A 14,990-nucleotide genomic window follows, 5' to 3' on the forward strand; every position below is an offset into this window, starting at 1 on the left:
TGCACATAACAAAGGCCAAATGGAGCTCATATCCAAGGTTACTTGGGTTTAAGTCTTTTCGGCAGCTGTCTTTGCTTTGGCTCAGGTAAACTCTTTAAATCATATTTTATGCTTCATCCTCTTCCTTTTGGGTTGACAGTACAGACCCCACAAATTAAAGTTAAAGGTCCCAGTGCCAAAAGACAGCTAGTTGGAAATAGTCCTCAGTGCACCCGTACTTCTACCCAGCCAACCACAGATTCAAGGGTTCCCATGCCCCCGTGCTCCCTTAAGTTGGATAATTTGTTAGAATGATTCGCAGCACTCCAGAAAACACTATAATTACAGTCAGTTTTATTATAAAGGATACAGCTTGGTAAGGATACAGCCAGTGGAAAAGAAGCATATGGCAAAAAACAAAACTAGGGGCAATGCAGAGCTTCCCTGCCCTCTCTGGGCATGCCTCTCACCCAGCACGTTGAGGTGATCATCAACCTGGGAGCTCGCCAAACCCTGTTGTTAATGGTTTTTATTTGGGATCTCGTTACATAGGCATGATTAAGGTCATTGATCATGTGATTGAGCTCAGTCTCCAGTACCTCTCCCTTTCCCTTTGGGGCTGAATGTTCCAACCTCTAATAAGTCGGTTGGTTCCTCTGTGACCAGCCCGCATCCTGAAGCAATAAAGGGGCCCACAATGAATCCCCTCATTAGTGTAAACTCTGGTATGGTTTAAAGGAAGCTCCTTATGAATTACAAAAGACACTCCACTCAGGAAATTCCAAGAGTTTAGGAGATCAGTGCCAGGAAATAAGGGACAGAGACCAAATATATTTTTTATTAAAACACAACCACATGCTGATTGAAAGAGTAAGGTCAGAAGTGCCAAGCTGTGCCTCCAAGTGCCATTGGTTTTTGTTTTCAAAGGTCGAGAAGGGGAAAAAGAAAATAGGATGAAGGTCAAGCTGTGGACCCTGCTGGAATGTCTCATAAATGGATATTTTTTATAGTACACTAAGTTGTCTGTTGGAATCTATCCATTATGTACCTGTATTGTTTATTTTGACTTAGGGGCTTAGTGTAAATTGCCAAATTTTTGTTGTCATTATGGATATGAAATTTTATTATAGTAAACTCTAACACACATTTAATGGCAGAGGACCAAGATTATTTTAGGTCATTAAAAGATTATTAGGAAATAGTCATGCCTAAGAATCAATATATCTGTAAAAAACACTAAAATTTGCTAGTAAAGATGCCATGTTAAGAAATGAAACCAGGCCGGGCGCGCTGGCTCACGCCTGTAATCCCAGCTCTCAGGGAGGCAAGAGGTGGGAGGATAGCTTGAGCCCAGGAGTTTGAGACCTGCCTGGGCAATATAGGGAGACCCCGTTCTCCCAAGAAAGAAAAAAAAAAAAAAAGACAAAAAAAAAAAAAAAAAAGAAATGAAACCAAATCCGTTTGTTTTGGATCCCATCTTAATTTGCTTTTATTAAGAAAATTACATTGGGCTGAGGCAGGCAAATTACTTAAGGTCAGGAGTTCGAGACCAGCCTGGCCAACATGGTGAAACCCTGTCTCTACTAAAAATACAAAAATTAGCCTGGCCTGGTGGTGGATGCCTGTAGTCCCAGCTACTAGGGAGGCTGAGGTGGGAGGATCACTTGAACCCAGGAGGCGGAGGTTGCAGTGAGCTGAGATCGCACCATTGCACTCCAGCCTGGGCAACAAAGCGAGACATTCTCTCTCGCAAAAAAAAAAAAGAAAATTACATTGCTTAAATAATTCTAGCAGTAGAAATAAAATTTAGGTTTTTTTTTTTTATTTCTGTGAAGGCATTTGATGTAAGACAATATACTTCTGGAATTATTCTAAGAAATAAAATTAGTGGGCTTTTCCTTTAGCTTAAGCTGTGACTGGTACAAAAGTTATAAACAAGTAAATGTGTTACTGGCAAATTAAGGAAATGATTTTGTGTATTTTCTCTTAGCAGGAGTTAGGACATAGGGAGCAGCTAATAATAGCTTCTTACTCATGAAGAGCTTCCCCAGTAAGATTACCACTTGTTATTTACATATCTATGCAGAACTGTCATCTCTTACGAGTTTTGAGAAAGTTACCTTTATATTGTTTTATTCTAGCCTGTGACCATTAATTAAGGGGTCTTTAGAAAACATTACTGAAATTGTAAAGTACTTATGGCAGTGGAAGCTACAGTTAAATGCCTGCGTATATGGCTTCAAAGTTTACTAGGCAAAGTAATATTGAATATGAGAAGTCTAAAGACTACTATTCTTGGTATATTTTGCCTAAGTAGTAGATTGGAAACTTATTAAGTGCTGTCCCTTTAAGCAAATTTACTGAGAAGCTGCTATGTACCAGCCATGGGGGGATTGGGAAGGATAGCAATGAATAAGTGGAAATGCCTGCCCTTATTACTTGTGACCTAGTTTACAGAGCATGAAGGGGATAATTAGCCACAGGACCTTAGTGTTTTGCTAGAACTGGTTATGTGTTGAACTCTCCTGATCTGTTTTAACAAAAATGATTGTACTATCAACTCTGACAGTTAACTGTCTGATTGAGCTTGGGAAAATTACTTAATTTCTGAGTCTGATGTTCCTTAACTATAACATAAGGATAATAATACCTACCTTCCCTGAAGTGCTTTTGTGAATGTGCAGTGCCTGGTTCAATGCTTGGTATGTTGCTGATGTAATACAAATGTCACTGGTGTCATACATGGTGTACATGATAGTAGCAGCTGATTTTGTTGTCTTCCCTTCTGAGCTCAGGCATGGTCCCTAGGTTTTGATTTGGTAATCTTTTAAGGAATAAGCAGGCTGTATCATGATGCCTGATGTGAAACACTGTATTTGAACTTCTCTGAGTGCTTTTATTCATAAGATGTATTACTCTAAATTGCACATGAAATATTTTATTGTAAAGTACTTTTGGCAGTGGAAGCTACGGTTAAATGCCTGCATATATGGCTTCAAAGTTTACTAGGGAAACCTTGGGGATCTTGGAGTATATAATTTCTTGGACATTTTAAAGATTTCTTTTTTTTTTTTTTTTTAAGTAAGGGACTTTCCGGTGAGAGAAACACTAAATCTTTCAGCTGAGTAAACCTGACTTGCCGCTTGGGTGGTAGGTTCTGGTGGGTTCATGCCTTTCTTTGGCTTTGGATAGTCATCAGCTGCAGGGCACCAGATTCATGTGTGAGTCTTTTTTAGTTGGAAAGCAATACTTGATTGCTAATGATTGTGCTTTTTAAGTGATAGCTTTTTAGGTTAAGGATCAAAAATAATATTGAATATTTTTTGACTTCTGAATTGATTTTTATAACTCTTTAATGTAGAAATCACTTCAATTGTTTTTCTTTTGATTATCTATTTTTCTAAGTCTTAAGCAAAGAGAACACTTTTGGGGGGTGTCTGTTTCTTTGAGAAGTCAGAGAACCTGAGAACTCAGTTCTCTCCTGACCAGCGTGGTCCCTAAAGTTCTGTGTGTCCTCCTTGCAGCCCCCATCCTTTTGGCTACCTATAATTGGACCAGGATTGAAAAAGAGACTCTCTGGATCATTGAGGTTTTCCTGGGGATTTAGAATTGGGACGAAATGACAGCTGGTCTTTAAACAAATTGCTTGGACTGAAGTGATACAGGCTTGGAACATACCTGCAACCATTTTTAGTGTTGTTTATGGAGGAATAGGAAAAGGCTGGTCTATGGAGAGAAAATAGTGTAGATGGATAGAAAGAAACAAAGATGGAAGTCAAAGAGTATTGTCCAGTACTTGGTGAGGCCCAGCTATCTTTAGTACCATAACATCAGTGATCTTACAGTAAGTTGCCTTTTTTGCAGAAGTTTGCTCAAATTGGTTTCTCTTAATAACACGAAAGAACCTCAACTAAAGTAGCTTAAAACAAAAATAGATGAGTATGATTATCCACGTGCTAAACAATAAATTTAGCTCCTTTTCTTATACCATGCAAAAATGGATTATAGACCTAAATGTAAGAGCTAAGTTATATAAAACTTTTAAAAAAATATATACCAATAAATCTTCATGACTCTGGATTAGGCAGGAGCTTCTTAGATATGACACAGAAAGTTCAAGATAGATAAATTGAACCTCATCAAAATTTAAAACCTTTGACTTGGTATAGTGGCTCATGCCTGTAATCTCAGCACTTTGGGAGGCCAAGGCAGGAGAATCACTTGAGGCCAGGAGTTTGAGACCAGCCTGAGCAACATAGTGAGACTCCATCTCTACAAAAAAAAAAAAAAAGAAAGAAAAATTTTATCCAGGCATCGTGATGTTTCTTAGCACTGGCTACTCTGGAGGCTGAGGTGGGAGGATGGCTTGAGCCCAGGAATACAAGTACAAGGTTATAGTGAACTGTGATCACGCCACTTCACTCCAGCCTGGGCAGCAGAGTGGGAACCTGTCTCAAAAAAAAAAATTAAAAACTTTGCAAAATATGCCATCAAGAAAGTGGAAAAACATGGCCGGGCACAGTGGCTCAAGCCTCTAATCCCAGCACTTTGGGAGGCTGAGGTGGGTGGATCACTTTGAGGTCAGGAGTTCAAGACCACCCTGGCCAACATGGTGAAACCCTGTCTCTACTCAAAAATACAAAAATTAGCTGGGCATGGTGGTGCACGCCTGTAAGCCCAGCTACTTGGGAGGCTGAGGCAGGAGAATTGGTTGCAGTGAGCTTAGATTGTGTCACTGCACTCCAGCCTGGGCAACAGAGTGAGACTCTGTCTCAAAAAAAAAAAAAAAAAAAAAGAAAGTGGAAAACCAGCCTACAAAATGGGAGAAAATATTCACACATCATATGTCTGTTAAGAGGGTGGTATCCTGAATATTAAAACAATAAAATACCAAAACTCTTACAATTCAATAAAAAAGACCACACAGTTTTTCAATGTGCAAATAATTTGGATAGGCTTTTTTCCCAGAGAGGATATACAATGGCCAATAAGCACATGTAAAGATGCTCAGCATCATTAGCCATTAGGGAAATGCAGATCAAAACCACAGTGAGACATTACTGCACATCCACTAGGAGGGCTATAACTAAAAAGACAGATAATAACAAGTGTTGGCAAGGCTATAGAGAACATACATTGCTGGTGAGGATGCAAAATATAGCTGCTTTGGAAGAGTTTGGCCTTGCCTCACATTTTAAACATGGGACCCATCAGTTTTACCTCTAGGCATATACCCAAATGAAACAAATGTCCACACAGAAACTAGTACAGCAGTGTTCAAGGCATCATTATTCATAATGGCCCCAAAGTGGAAATAGCCCAAGTTACATCAGCCAATAAATGAATAAACAAAATGTGATATATCTATAAATGGAATATTATTTAGCCAGAAAAAGGAATAAAGTACTGATACATGCTGCAGTATGGATAAACCTTAAAAAACATGCTAATTGAAAGAAGCCAGACACAAAAGACCACATAGTGTATGATTTTATTTCTATGAAATGTCCAGGATAGACAAATTCATAGAGACAGAAAGTAGATTACTGGTTTTCAGGGACTGGAGAGAAGAGGAAACGGGAGTGATAGCTAATGGAGATAGGGTTTCTTTTTGGAAAGATGGAAGTGATCTAAGACTAGATTGTGGTGATAATTATACCACTCTGGCTATACTAAAATGCATTGTGTACTGTAAATGGGTAAATTGTGTGTTATTTCTCAATAAAGCCGTTTTTAAAAGTAAATAGATAATGAAGTTAATATGTTATCCAATGATATGATACAGGCTTCAAAAATAATCATAACAGATTTCTATAGAGGTAACTTAGTTGTAACTTTAAAAAAATACACTTATTACCTAAATAAATACATTTTTCTTTTTTCATAATAGGTAAAAATTCTGAATATCATGTTGCTTTCATTTTAAGCTAATTTGAGTAAAATTTAATACTGATTGTGTATCAGTATGAGTTACAGTAAAAGTTGAAACATACTTTTTTTCTTAACCTATCAGTCTCATTGTCATTCTGTTTTTTTTTTTTTTGAGGTGAATAGAGACAGTTGTGGTGTTATGGAAAGATTTTTGGACTTAGCAATTGCTCAAGCAGGACAAACTTAGGTGTTCTGTGTGTGTCCTTAGATACGTAATTTAATTTTTAGAGGATCAATTTCAAAACCTGCAAAATGAGGCTCATGCTGGGTTTGAAAAGTTTTGTTCTCCCTCCATCCCTCCCTCCCTCCCTCCCTCCCTTCCTTCCTTCCTTCCTTCCTTCCTTCCTTCCTTCCTAGTGTTTATTAGAAATATGGGAAATTTTCCCATAGAAAATTTTTCTAGGAAAATATAAAGGATATTCAGATTCTATTCTCGTTTCAATATGTTTATCCACACCAGTGTTTTATCTTAAATTTTAAGTCTTTTGCAAACAGCAATGGTGTTCAGATGTGTCCAAAGCCTAGTACTACATCTGAGAAAATAGATTCTTGGTATATATTATGTGAAGAAATCAGAATTTAGTGATGTTATGGGTGACCTTTGAAGTATTAGGTGATGGAGTTCATTGAAATATTAACTGAAAAAGTTATTTTAACTTTCTTTGTATATTTTTCAGTTTAAAGACTGTGTCATTGGCCAGGGGTGATGGCTCATGCCTGTAATCCCAGCACTTTGGGAGGCCGAGGTGGATAAATCACCTGAGGTCAGGAGTTCAAGACCGGCCTGGCCAACATGGTGAAACCCCGTCTCTACTAAAAATACAAAAATTAGCCGGGTGTGGTGGTGTGGGCCTATAATCCTAGCTACTTGGGAGGCTGAGGTGGGAGAATCGCTTAAACCCGGAAGGTAGAGGTTGCAGTGAGCTGAGATCGCACCATTGCACTCCAGCTTGCCTGGGTGACGGAGCGAGACTCTATCTCAAAAAAAAAAAAAAAAACAAACAAAAACAAAAAACTGTGTCATTGATTATGTGTTAACAGTCAAGTTGACTTTTGGAAAATCTGCAATTATGGTAGATTCTTGCCTGGTTTTTTGTTGTTGTTGTTTTTGTTGTTGTTTTTTTTTTTTTTTTTTTTTTTTTTGAGACAGGGTCTCACTCTGTTGCCCAGGCTGGAGTGCAGTGATGTAATCTCGGCTCACTGCAACCTCTGCCTCCCGGGTTCAAGGGATTCTCCCACCTCAGCCTCCTCAGTAGCTGGGATTACAGGCATGTCCCACCACACCCGGCTAATTTTTGTATTTCTAGTAGAGACAAGGTTTCACCATGTTGGCCAGGTGTGGTCTTGAACTCCTGACCTCAAGTGATCTGCCCACCTCAGCCTCCCAAAGTGCTGGGATTACAGGGTGAGCCACCATACCTGGCTAACTTGACTGTTACTAACATGTAAAGTTATTTCGTGCCTGATATGTGTCAAATACATCTTTATGTTGCAGTTAAGTGATGATATGGGATGAGATTCAATTTTCTTTGTTTAGCTTGATAGCTACATGATCTTAATATGTAAGCTTTTTCTTATTTTGCAGAGATCCTGCATATTTTGATGAAAATTGGCTAAACAGAATCAAAACTGAAGTAGGAGATAATTGGAGGCTAAAGGTATTTTATTTTTCCATCTGTTAAATCTTTAAATATTTGTATGTGTATAATATCGGTTGATTTTTTTTTCTCTGATGTGTCCAGTGAGCTTTCGAAGCTTAGGTAGCCTGTAATGAAATAATGTAGAATGAAGATTGAACTCACCTGGAGTTGTGGACCTAGGCATAACATGAGTCAGTGATGCATAGCAATTAAGGGCATGGAGCCAGTGTGCCTGTGTCCACATCATAGCTCTGCCATTTACTATCTATGGGGAAGTGTTGTGACCTTCCTTTGCCGTGGTTTCCCCATTTGTAAAATGAGGATTAATATAGCTTCTACCTCACAGAAATGAGTTACTATTATGCCAAGTACTTAGAATAGTGCACGTGGTAGTTATAATGAGATAACATTGATCATTATTAACTGTATCATAAACACTCAGAGAATGAAACATTTTCATTTCCTTCCCAGTAACTTTTAAGTATTTTACAAGTTTCTTTAACCAAAACTTACAATAAGAAAAAAAGTTTACATTGCAACCAATTTCCCACCTAAATGTGTGTGTGTATATAGCTGAACAGGTTTTTACCCTTACGTTAGGCAGTGATGTTTTCATTTTATTTTTAAAAATGTTTGTGTAATCCACTAAATTATTTTTTTAACTTTATATTTTGGTTTTTGTTTTTTGAGATGGAGTCTTCTCTGTCCCCCAGGCTGGAAAGCAGTGGTTCAATCTTGGCTCACTGCAACCTTTGCCTCCCTGGTTCAAGTGATTCTCCTGCCTCAGCCTCCCAAGGAGGTAGGATTACAGGCATCCGCCACCACACCCAGCTAATTTTTGCATTTTTGTAGAGACGGGGTTTCACCCTGTTGACCAGGCTGGTCTCAAACTCCTGATCTCAGGTGATCCGCCCGCCTTGGCCTCCCGAAGTGCTGGAATTACAAGCATCAGCCACCAAGCCCGGCCTATATTTTGAAATAATTATAGATTCACAAGGAGTTGCAAAAAACGTGTACTAAGAGGTTATGTGTACCTTTTACCCAGTTTCTCCAGTGGTAACATCTTGCATAACTATAATACAATATCAAAACTAGGGAACTTGCATTGGTACAGTCCATATTTCATTCAAATTTCACCAAGGTTACTTGTACTCTGTGTTAGTGTGTGCAGTTCAGTGTAGCTCTGTCTCATGTGTAGCTTTGTGTAACTACCACCACAGTGAAGACCCAGAACTATTCCGTCACCACACAGCTTCCTGTGCTGCTTCTATAACCACATCCACACCACCCCTAGTCCCGTGCAACCCCTAATTTGTTCTCCATCTCTGTGACTTTGTTAACATTAAATTGATTGTTATGACCCAGTAGTTGTCATTTCTGGCAGTGTGGAGAAACCTGCGACAATTTCTTTTTGATACAGACTGGTGAAGACTCAGACATACAAATGATTTAAGCATGCGAGGCCCCTGAACTTAAGACATGTTCAGCTTAAGTTTTTCCCAAAGAAACATGTTTGATAAGAAAAGTATTTATTTGTTGCTTAGGTATTGGGTTTGCCAAAATCTAATTCCTTCTTTTTACTAAGCTAGTGAATGAAAACTGTTTAATGGCACTGTTTTTTTTTTTTTTTTTTTTTTTTTTTTTTTGGTTTGTTTTTTGAGACAGAGTCTCACCTTGTCACCCAGGCTGTAGTGCAGTGGTGCAATCTCGGCTCGCTGCAACCTCCACCTCCCGAGTTCAAAAGATTTTCCTGCCTCAGTCTCCCGAGTAGCTGGGACTACAGGCACACGCCATGATGCCCGGCTAATTTTTGTATTTTTTAGTAGAGACAGGGTTTCGTCATGTTGGCTAGGCTGGTCTTGAACTCCTAACCTCAGGTGATTTGCCCGCCTTGGCCTCCGAAAGTGCTGGGATTACAGGTGTGAGCCATTGCGCCTGACTGGCCCTGTTACAATTTCTAAACAGTCTTTCAAGGACAAGCTGTTTATTTATTTTTATTTACTTTTTTTTTGAGACAGGGTCTCACTCTGTCACCCAGGATAGAGTACAGTGGCACAGTCTCAGCTCACTGCAACCTCCACCTCCTGAGCTCAACCAATCCTCCTACCTCAGCCTTTCAAATAGCTGGGACTACAGGCGCATGCCAACACACCAGGCTAATGTTTTAAATTTTTATAGGGATGAGGTCTTGCTATATGCTCAGTCTGGTCTCGAACTCCTGGGCTCAAGCCGTCCTCCTGCCTCAACCTGGCAGGCCAGGCGCAGTGGCTCAAGCCTGTAATCCCAGCACTTTGGGAGGTCAAGGTGGGTGGATCACTTGCGGTCAGGAGTTTGAGACCAGCCTAGCCAACATGGTGAATCCCCATTTCTAGTAAAAATACAAAAATTAGGCCTGGCATGGTGGGTCACGCCTGTAATCCCAGCACTTTGGGAGGGCGAGGTGGGTGGATCACAGGTCAAGAGATCGAAACTATCCTGGCCAACGTGGTGAAACCCCATTGTACTAAAAATACAAAAATTAGCTGGACATGGTGTTGCGAGCCTATAGTCCCAGCTACTTGGGAAGCTGAGGCAAGAGAATCACTTGAACCTGGGAGGCAGAGGTTGCAGTGAGCCGAGATGGCGCCACTGCACTCCAATCTGGCGACAGAGCGAGACTCTGTCTCAGGAAAAAAAAAGAAAAAAAAAAATTAGTCAGGTGTGGTGGCGGGCACCTATAATTCCAGCTACCTGGGAGGCTGAGGCATGAGAATTGCTTGAACCCAGGAGGCAGAGGTTACAGTGAGCTGAGATTGTGCCACTGTACTCCAGCCTGGGCGACAGAGCAAGACTCAGTCTCAAAAAAAAAAAAAGATTATTTTTTAATGTTACGGCATGTTTAAAACAATTTATGATGTTTAAAATAATGCTACTAATCATTTTGTGTCTGCTTACTGGCTTGATCAGAGGGCGTTGTATATCTCCTCCCAGCAGGCACATAGATAGATACATATACCCACATATACTGTCTCCAGTGTCATGAGTAGGACAGTGGTAGTATATGGAGACGGGTAGAAAAGTTTATCATAGTCTTAATATTCAGGACTGAACTTCTTATTTTCTATACTTTATTTTATGCTATACTTCAGTTTTATGATGCAGTTGATTAAAGACAAGATATACAACCGGCCACAGTGGCTCACGCCTGTAATCCCAACACTTTGGGAGGCCAAGGTGGGTGAATCACCTGAGGTCAGAAGTTCGAGACCAGCCTGGCCAACATGGTGAAACCCCGTCTCTACTAAAAATACAAAAATTAGCCGGATGTGATGGCAGGCACCTGTAATCCCAGCTACTCAGAAGGCTGAGGCAGGAGAATTGCTTGAACCTGGGAGGCAGAGGTTGCAGTGAGCCAAGATCGCGCCATTGCACTCCAGCCTGCCTGGGCAACAGAGGGAGACTCTGTCTCAAAAAAATAAATACATAAATGAAGATAAGATACAGCTTTTTGTGATGTGACTTAAAAAACTACCATTTTAAATGAATGGTAGTTGATTTTCAAGGCATTCTAATTTCAAATATTAAAAATATGGGAAAATGAACATCCTAGAATGAAAGAAATAAAGCATATTATATGCATTTTCCATATCTACAAATTTTTCTAGACGTTTAAGCATGTTTATTTTATGAGACCTGTAAAGATAAATAAGCAAGTTTTCAGTTTATTTTCTTCCTTACAAATAAATACGCCTTTAATTAAGTACTGGATCACATTGCTGTGATTCAGGCTCTTATTTGAAAGCCTCAGTCCCTATTAGCTTCTTTTCTAGGATGTCTCAACTACAGACACCACCCAGGGACAGCTAGATCAATAAAATAATCAACTATATCACATGCCCATTTAACCTAACAAAACTGTATGAGTTGGGTCAAACAAAAAGAAAAAAAATTATAGTTTACAATAAATAGGGCAGGTGATTCTGCCCATTCTTTACAATAAATAGTGCAGGTGATTCTGCCCATTCTTCACCTAACATTATGGCTCATAAATATTTACTTTGATGTTCAACTGAAGAAACAGTAGTTTTTTTTTTCTGGTAGGGGAAGAATTTAAAGATATACTTCATGGGTTATTTTAAAGAGATTTTACTATAATTTTTGCTTAATACTCTCTTTAGAACTTAATTTCTATGTAGATGCAGTTTGACTTTTCTAGGGAGAATAGCTCTGAACTCAAGTCTTCATTAAGGATGGCATATTTTTACTTTACCCACAGAAAACCTAAATAATTTAATCTTATTGTTAAGTCTCATTCAGTTACCCTCCAGTTGTTTTCAGTGTGGTCATAACATTGAAAATTCTACATAATTGGAGACATATAAATCTCTTGGATTATATAATAGTACTTTTTGATGATGATGGTAATTCAATATGCCTTTGAATTTTATTTGTTAATGTTTACTTTATGATTAACTGCAGTGATTGGTTGGCTCAGAAATTTTTTATGTTAAATTATGTTTTGATGCGTCTTGCCTTTTACCCAGTTGTTTTCTCTCTCTTTAAACAGATAAGCAATTTAAAGAAAATTTTAAAAGGAATCTTGGATTATAATCATGAGGTAAAGACTTTTTTCTCATTCTGCTTAGAAGTATTACTATAGGATAGTTTAATTTTATAATAGTTTCAAGTTAAGGAAAAATTGCTTTCAAAATTAATAATCAGTTTGTCCTTCATTTTATAGTTTCTATAATAGGATGATGGTTCAACCAACCATCTGTCAGTCAGTTAATAGATGGATGATCCTTTTCACTGTATTATGGGTAGTTTGTAGATGATTACTAATTAATGTCACATTTTACTTTATGTCATCTATTAATTCTGTCTTTTTTTCCTTTACTTGTGAAGATAGTTTTAGAGTTCATGCACCATTGCATACTCTCATTTTATTCCTTGGCAAACCCCCCACCCCTAGATGAATTCAGTTTGTCCTCTGAGTCTGCATCAGAACAGTTAGACATTGCTGGGGAAGAAATCAGGCAGTGGAAATAACTAGTTTTAGTTTAAATTTTATGATCAAAGATGCCAAATGGACACAACACCATACCCTAGTTATTTCCCTACTGTGTTTTCCTACAAGCTTACCTGCATTTAGTATCCATGTTTATACCCGTAGCACTGATCTTCCCCATCTCAGTAAGTGACCCTACCATTCACCCTGTTACTCAAGCCCAGAACCTAGAAAGCCTCCTGCAGTCCTTCTTTCTTCTAATATCATCTGCAAAACCCATTAGTCAAACCTTCAAAATAGAGCTTTCTCCATCTGTGTGGCCACCGACTATGCCAAGCCATCATTCACTCTTGCTTAGATTACTAAAGTAGTCTTGCTGGTGACCCTGATTTCACTGTTGCATTATTTTTAAAAATTTAAAGGTGATCACATCAGTCTCCTCCTTAAAGTCCTCTGTGGTTTCCCCTTGCATTGAGAATCACATCCACATTCTTACCATGAAGGACTTCCTAACTACTTTTCCCACACCTAAGGCACTGGAGCCACATCCTCTGCTTCTGTGCCTGAAATCTGCTAAGTCCTTTTCTTCCTTAGTCTTTGCCCCACTGCTGTTGCTGTGTGCAGCGTTCTTCCCTCAGCTCCTGGCATTTCTTGCTCTTGCTTATTTGAACTTTCTGTTACCTCCTTACAGAGACTTTCTCTGAGCATGTGCTGTCTCAGCCAGGGCCACATTCACCCCTCAGCCCCATTATTCGGTCACATCACGCTGTTTATTCCCTTTAATCCTGGCCATATCAGCAGTCTCCTTATTTGTTGGTTTATTTGGTTGTCTCACCCCATTATATTCTTCTCTTCTCTCTCTCTTTTTTTTTTTTTTTGAGATGGAGTCTCGCTCTGTCACCCAGTCTGGAGTGCAGTGGCGCAATCTCAGCTCACTGCAAGCTCTGCCTCCCTGGTTCATGCCATTCTCCTGCCTCAGTCTCCCAAGTAGCTGGGACTACAGGCACCCGCCACTACGCCTGGCTAATTTTTTTGTATTTTTAGTAGAGATAGGGTTTCACCGTGTTAGCCAGGATGGTCTCGATCTGCTGACCTCGTGATCCGCCCGCCTCGGCCTCCCAGAGTGCTGGGATTACAGGCGTGAGTCACTGCGCCTTCCCTTCCCTTCCCTCTTCCCATCCCATCCTTTCCTTTTTGACAGATTCTCGCTGTGTCACCCAGGGTAGAGTGCAGTAGCGCGACCTCGGCTCACTGCAACCTCCGCCTCCTGGGTTCATGCTATTCTCCTGTCTCAGCTTCCCGAGAAGCTGGGACTACAGGCATGTACCACCACGCCCAGCTAATTTTTGTATTTTTGGTAGAGACAGGGTTTCACCATATTGGCCAGGCTGGTCTCAAGACTCCTGACCTTGTGATCCACTAACCTCGGCCTCCCAAAGTGCCTGAGCCACTGTGCCTGGCCACCCCATTATATTCTTAGAGCCATGAAATGAGGTTGGAGCCAGACCTCATGTAGTCATTGGTACATCCCAGCCCTCAGGACAGTGCTATTACACTGCAGGCACTCAGGGTTTCCTAATCATGTCAAAAAAATATTAATTTCCAAGAAAAACATGATATTTAAGATACATGTAAGTGCGAACATAGGGTTGGTATTAGACAAAAAGTGTTTTTTTTCCTTCGACCAGAAGTACTTATATTTACTAGATCTTTTGTGCTTAAAAGAGGTGATTGGTTTTGTTCTGAGCATCATGCCTATTATATGAAAAAAGGTAGTTTTTAATAAAGTATTATAGTAAAAAAGAATAGAAAATGTATGGCATTGAAGATAGTGATGCTGTTTCAGGAGTGTCATCCTGAGCCAGGTCTGTCACTCAGTGGAAGCCACCCAGAGGAAGTCTGAGCCATTATCCTCATCTCATACATGAGAAGCCGAGGCTCATGTGCACCCCTTTCTCTTCCCTTCTTGTAATTTTTCTTTTTTTTCTCCCCCTCACCCAGCCCCCTGACATTTTTGGGTCCTAGGCCTACTGGCGTTACCTGTAGCCCCACATAGCGTCCCCTAGCCTGAGTGTGCCTGAGAGGAAGAAGAAATCCAGTCTCTGAAAATGGTGTGGTCTGAAAATGGTGTGATGTCTTTGGAACTTATTTTAGAAACCTAATTATATTCATTACTACATGATTAGGAGAACGAGTTGGAGCATGAGTAAAACTAAAATCAGTATGTGTAGTTGGAGTTTGCTTAATTTGAGCCTATACTGCCATTTAGTGAGCCCATACCTATATGATTTGGTATCAGCTTCCCCATTTATTCTCATAGCCCAAGGTTCTTTTCCTTCTTACTGCCTACTGTGATTTGTATTATATATTTCTTTGTGCATTTAGTAATTCATTTTATGTGTTCTACTTCATAAACTAGATGAAGGTGCTTACCTATATATTTAAACGTTTTG

The 14,990-nt window shown here is 39.6% G+C and overlaps 1 protein-coding gene across 3 annotated transcripts in view; it reads left to right on the plus strand.

Moving 5' to 3' along the window:
• The window catches only part of HOOK3 (hook microtubule tethering protein 3), a 134,143-nt gene that overhangs the window by 19,735 nt on the left and 99,418 nt on the right, over positions 1 to 14,990 (plus strand). For all 3 annotated transcript variants that reach the window (XM_003269653.4, XM_030817209.1, XM_030817210.1), the window contains exons 3-4: positions 7,496 to 7,568; positions 12,097 to 12,147. In XM_003269653.4, coding sequence (XP_003269701.1) covers positions 7,496 to 7,568; positions 12,097 to 12,147 — 124 coding nt within the window. The remainder of the gene's footprint in view (positions 1 to 7,495; positions 7,569 to 12,096; positions 12,148 to 14,990) is intronic.

Source organism: Nomascus leucogenys, chromosome 8, assembly GCF_006542625.1.
Source record: "Nomascus leucogenys isolate Asia chromosome 8, Asia_NLE_v1, whole genome shotgun sequence".
In the NCBI taxonomy this organism is placed as follows: domain Eukaryota; kingdom Metazoa; phylum Chordata; class Mammalia; order Primates; family Hylobatidae; genus Nomascus; species Nomascus leucogenys.